Source organism: Eschrichtius robustus, chromosome 17 (genome assembly GCF_028021215.1).
Source record: "Eschrichtius robustus isolate mEscRob2 chromosome 17, mEscRob2.pri, whole genome shotgun sequence".
Taxonomy (NCBI): Eukaryota; Metazoa; Chordata; class Mammalia; order Artiodactyla; family Eschrichtiidae; genus Eschrichtius; species Eschrichtius robustus.
The window spans coordinates 45,245,784-45,252,094 of NC_090840.1; the positions used below are offsets into that span (position 1 = coordinate 45,245,784).

Genomic DNA, 6,311 nt, shown 5'->3' on the forward strand with positions numbered 1-6,311 from the left:
TAATATTATGATGCTGGTCTGTTTTCATCAATATTAGAGTTTATAATAAATATAAGGCACTGGACTGGGAAGTAGCTTTTATTTTCCATATCATAATTGCTTAAATTTATGGTATTTAAGAATTTGCATGTTCTTCAAATTTTTTTTAAATAGTTTACAGAATTTTAACTAAAATGAAAGTATGAGTTAGAAGACATTGGTCTTTGAACTTTATAAATGGAAAAAGCATTCTCAAGTATGTTTTCTTATATTTAAAAGGAGATATGTACATTAATCATTAGGGAGATGTAAGCACCACAATGAGATATCACTTCACACTCACAAGGAGGCTGTAACTGAAAGATAGTAACAAGTACTGGTGAAGATGTGGAGAAATTAGAACCTCATATGTTGCTGGTAGGAATATAAAATGGGGCAACCTCTTTGGAAAACAATTTGGTGCTTGCTCAAGAAGTTAAACATTGAATTACCTACCATATGACCCAGCAGTTACACTCCTGGGTATATAACCAAGAAAAGTGAAAACATATGTCCACAGAAGAATTTGTACGTGAAATGTTTATAGCAGCATTATTCATAATAGCCAAAAAGTGGAAACAACCCAAATGTTCATCAGCTGATGAATAGATAAACAAGATTTGGTGTGTGTGTGTGTATATGTATGTGTGTGTGTGTGTGTGTATATATATGTATATATATATATATATATATACACACATATACACAATGGAATATTATTCAGCCATAAAAAGGAGTGAAGTACTGATATATGCTACAACAGGGACGAATCCTGGAAGTTTTATGTTGAGTAAAAAAAAGCCAGATACAAAAGGCTTTGTATTGTATGATTTCATTCATTTGGAATGTCCAGAATAGGCAAATCTATAGAGTCAGAATGTAGATTAGTGGTTGCCAGAGACTGCGGGGTGGAGAGGTAGGGGAGGAATGGAGACTGACTACTAATGGGTATGGAGCTTTTTGTTTTTTTGCGGGGGGCAGGTAATGAAATGTTTTAGACTTAAAAGCAGTGATGGTTGTACAATTTTGTGAGTATTCTAAAAACCACTGAATTTTATACTCTAAGAGGGTTTACATTATGGTATGTGAATAAGAATCAATTTAAAAATCTTTAAATATTTAAAAAAGAGATCAGCATTATGACCTACATACCTGACTGAAATGGATCTGTTTTCTATGTTAAGCAGACTGGCCTACATTTTGCCAAAATGAGCTTCTGTACTTGTCAGCTGTGAAAGGTTTAATTGGACGTTCTATATGTCCTTGAATGTTTGACACTTATGTTTGGCAGTTTTCCATTTCCTTCAGTTTTCTAAACTGGCTTTTTGCCAGCTTCTCATTCAGGTAAAGCTCTAAAAATTTATGATTTAGGTCACTGGGGAAGAAAATATTGGGCAGACAGACACTTGTGTAAGGATTTTTTACAATTAAAATTGGATGGATTCCATACATATGAGCTGATCCACTCAGCCTGATCTGCAAGGCCTCTTATATTAAATAATGTACTCTTGACATGAGAATCATTAAAAATTACCCCTCCAAAACCAGTAGTCATTGTTGATACTAGTTACATGAAACCATTTTCAATTCTTTTTTTTATGTAGGTGGCAATTTTATGTCAGTTCCTCAGAGAGATTGACTACAAAACAGCCTTTAAATCACTGCAGGAACAAAACAGGTATGAATGGTTTTTGAAATAAAATGAAGTTGAAATTTTTCTGCTTAAGAAAGAGGAAGTAACTGAGTTCTGTTTTTCAGTCATGATGCTATGGACTCCTACTATGACTACATATGGGATGTTACCATTTTGGAATACTTGACTTGTATCCTTCATCAACATATGTGTGTGATGTTAGAACAATTCATTTCTGTAAATTAAAGAAGTGCTTAATATTGTATATTTTCTAAATAAAAAACAAAGAACAGTTGAGAATCTATCATGATATTTAATAGTATCAAATTTATTATTCTTAACTGATTCATTTAGATCTTCATCACAAAAGAGGAGAAACAGATAAAAGACAAATTGCGGTAAGTTATTTTATGCCTTGATTCTTCAATGATGTGCTTAATTTCCCTAATACTAAACTATTTCCTGTCTCATACAGCATCAAAGTCCTTACAATGGCCTGCAAGGCCGCATGTGACTTGACCTCTAGCTATTCATTCCACTCTCCCTTGCTAACTTCTCCTACACCAATACCCCTACTGTTCTTTGAACATGCCAAGAACATTCACTACCAAATGGCCTGTGAAATTTTCTCTTTCAGGAACGTTCTTTTAACTTCCCTCAGGTCTCTTCTCAAATGTCACCTTCTTAAGAAGTAATTGTCCTTTCCTGACCATCTTATAAAATAGCAATGTCTCTCCCCCCTTTCCCTTCAATACTCTTAATTCTCATTTCCCTTTTAAATCTTGTCTCCATAGCACTTACCTACAACTGACATACTGTATATTTACTTATTTATTGGCTGTTTCCCCATGAGGGTAGGAATTGGTTTTGTCACAGTTGATACCTAGAATGGTGCCTGGCAAATAACAGATGCTCAGTAGTTACTGGATGGATGAATTATTTATTTAAATTTGACTTATAAACCAAAACATTACAAATTCATGGTCATTTTTACTACCCTAACATTTGCTGTGTCACTGTTACCATATATGTTTCCTCTTTGCTCTTTCACTCATTAATAAAAGTATATGCTGTTATATTAAGTGTCCTTTAAAGCTTTGTACTTGGACTAAATTGTATGGCCATTATTTAGAGGAAACAGAATAACAACAGCATCTTTCAAAAAAAAAAAAAAGAGAAAGGAAAAAGAATATGGTGCCAGTTCCACTTAATTGGAGACTACTCATTCTCCCATTTCCAACTTATCCAGGGCTGGAAGGCAATGCTGAAAATTTCCCAGTTCCCTGATGGCGTTTCTAGACTATCTCTACTTGTATCATTTTTTAAGCCCTTTCTCCTTGGTAGCTTACACCTACCTCACTAGCTCATCTAAACAACTACCTGGCTGTTCCTCTACATGCATCAAAAGACATGTGATCAACTTATCCAACAACCCTGGCACTCCAGGTTCCATTATTACCTTTACTCTTCATCAGCCACCCACGGCCAGGCATTTTTGTCAGAATTGCTCTACATAAGATCTCTGTGCCAGGGCTTCCCTGGTGGCGCAGTGGTTGGGAATCCGTCTGCCAATGCAGGGGACACGGGTTCGAGCCCTGGTCTGGGAAGATCCCACATGCTGCGGAGCAACTGGGCCCGTGAGCCACAACTACTGAGCCTGCGCGTCTGGAGCCTGTGCTCCGCAACAAGAGAGGCCACGATAGTGAGAGGCCCGCGCACCGCGATGAAGAGTGGCCCCCGCTTGCCACAACTAGAGAAAGCCCTCGCACAGAAACGAAGACACAACACAGCCATAAATTAATTAATTAATTAAAAAAAAAAAAAAAAAAAAAAGATCTCTGTGCCAGTAATCTATCCCTTTCTTACTTCCGGGCTCCCATGTTCCTCATGATCAGTGACACGTTCAAGTTCATGACCAAGTTTTCCCCAGTCTGTCAGCCCTTTTCCAACTTCCGTTCCTTTCCTACTGACCTTGAGTACAGCAAATACTGGCCTGTGTACTCTCAGAGATACTGATTCATTTGATTTGAGATGAGACCCTGGGATCCAATTTTTAAGTTTTCCCAGGTAGTTCTGATTATAAACCAGATTTGGGATCCCCTTCTATCTATGGTTGACTGTCGGGACTACTCTGATTAATATTTTCAGCATCTTTGCTTTTTTGTCTTTTGCTTCATCTGGAAAAGTCCCAACCCTGAATCAGTTCAAAAATTTATGCTTTTTTTTCCCTGAGCCACTGAGTTCTGTTGGAAATAATCCTACAACTGTATAAACTTGTGCCACTACCAAACCATGGCCTCCAACCTTAGCTGGCCACTCATTTCTTTTGTTTACCTGCCAGTGGTCAGTGGTCTGCATTCTTTTTTAGGGAATATTTTAGACTTTCACCCTATTAAGCCCCTGTCCTCTCTCTCTTTTCCATTTTCAGTAACTTCCTTGTCTGTTTGGAGTAGACCAGAAAAAAAGACTGATTCAGCCCCCATCCTTGTGAAAGTTGTAGTCTTGGGAGTTGTGGCCCCCTGAGTGCCAGCTGCACATTCCTGTTTCAGGTCCCTGCTTTCCACCTTCAAAATAATTGACAACTGTATTCATTGTTAAGTCCACGCTTTTAGTCAGTAAAAGCTTATGCTACTCCTTGATGAAGACAAGTTTTTATGCTTTTGATTCTATCCTTTCAGTGATTCTGTCCCTTTCAGTTAGTTACCTCCTCTCCTATACTGTCAACCCCTCCCATACCTGTAAACTATTTCATCCTTAATAGAAAACTTCTCTTGACTGTACTCTCCACCTCTCTCTCATCCCTTCTCTGCCTAGTTTTTTAAAGCTCTTTGACCCAATACAATTTGACTTCTGCCGTCCCCACTCTTTAACTGTTCTCAAGGGTCACCAAATGCCAAAGCCAGTGAATACTTTTCAGTCTTTATCCTGTTGTTTACACGCCTTCCTTCTTGAAATTCTTTATTCCTTTGGCTTCCCTGGCATTTTTACTCATTTCTTCTCCCTGACTCTTCTGCCTTTTCTTCTTTGTGGGTATTTCCCTCTGTCTACCCCTTAAACTTGGTTTTCCCAAGAAGTTAGTCCTTGGGTATTTTCTGATTGCCCTACATTCTCCCTAGGTAACCTCATCCACTCATGGTTTTGACCACTACCCACCTAGGATGTGTTATTTCTCTCAAATATCTGGCTCCTATTCCAATTTCTGCCTTATACTTTGAACTTTTATAGCCAGTCGTCTTCAGGATACTTTGTTTGAAATAACTCTTTAGTTATACCCCACTACTAGGTTTTTCCACATGTATTCTTTCATATTGAAATGGCATCATCCGCAATTCCTCCTACCCGCGAACCTAACTGATGATCATTTCTGGATAGTCTTAGCTCCCTTCAAGCTACCTATCAGAATAGTCTCTGTTGTTTAAAAAAAAAAAAAAAAAAAAAAAAATATATATATATATAGGAACTTTTTTAAACAAAAGGTAATTTTAAGGTCCTAAAACATGCTCTCACAAAACACTCCATGGCAGAATACTATTATGGATTTTTATCAGGCTCAAGTATTTCTAATCATGAAAAAGAAGGGTCACTATGTATTATATAGTGCTGAGCAAACTAGATATTTTTTACATATTAAAAAAGTGAAGCCCTGAAACATGAATTTTGATATTTCAAGTTATTTTGTAGGAGCCTTAATTGTAAAAATGTGTCAGATTACATGTAGAGTTTATTTACTGTTTTTCTAAAAATATTTAATTTATTTATTTGGCTGCACCAGGTCTTAGGTGCAGCATGTGGGATCTTTAGTTGCAGCATGTGGGATCTAGTTCCCTGACCAGGGAATCGAACCTGGGCCCCCTGCATTGGGAGCATGGAGTCTTAGCCACTGGACCACCAGGGAAGTCCCTTTACTGGTATTTTTAGTCAAATAAATTTACTTAATGTTACTGAAGATAATTCCACAACCTATGGTTCAGTAATTGAGTGGCTCCAGTCAGTCTTTATGTTAATTTCTTCTACACCTCTTAGCATCTACAATTAGAGGTTCAGTTTATCATTGTTAGCAAGTAGGTAGTTTTATATTTTGTATACTAGCAAAACTTTGTTTTTGACCAGACCTCTAATAACATCACTTTTCTGTTTTGGAAGATCAAAGCCATCGGCCAGACAGAATTGAACGCAAGCAACCCAGAAGAAGTGTTACAGCTGGCAGCGCAGAGAAGGAAAAAAAAGTTTCTTCAAGCAATGGCAAAACTTTACTTTTAAGCAGTTAGTTAAAATTTTTTACCTTTTATTTTTTAAACAATGGGCTAAAAATAAACAGTATTAAAAGATTAAGTTTATATAATACATATTTACATATTTAGTGGCGTTTTCTTTTCAGACAAAATACTGAAACATATTAGTTTAAAAACAAAAACTCTACAGAAGACTTCACACCATAACAATAAGCTTAAATTTATAATTTCTTCAAAGGAAGAAGAGATTCACATGTCCAGTAACAGGATAAACTAGTAATCTAGTATAATTTTTCTAATCAAATCCACTTTTGAGGCTGAAATTTCATTTTTAAAAAACTAAAATATTTATGTAGAAGTAGCTATATACAGCAAGTTCTTATGTCAAGGTTTTGTTTTTTTTTTAAATAAATAGATTTCTAGGAGTC

General features: G+C 36.5%; 1 protein-coding gene across 1 annotated transcript in view; it reads left to right on the forward strand.

The window, feature by feature from the left end:
* Positions 1-5,995, forward strand: part of INTS8 (integrator complex subunit 8) — a 47,112-nt gene extending 41,117 nt beyond the window's left edge. Inside the window, exons 24-27 of the mRNA XM_068525843.1 lie at positions 1,623-1,696; positions 1,777-1,841; positions 2,006-2,049; positions 5,795-5,995. Of these exons, the coding sequence (XP_068381944.1) occupies positions 1,623-1,696; positions 1,777-1,841; positions 2,006-2,049; positions 5,795-5,911 (300 nt within the window). The 3' untranslated portion in view covers positions 5,912-5,995. The remainder of the gene's footprint in view (positions 1-1,622; positions 1,697-1,776; positions 1,842-2,005; positions 2,050-5,794) is intronic.
* Positions 5,996-6,311: the final 316 nt, after the last annotated feature.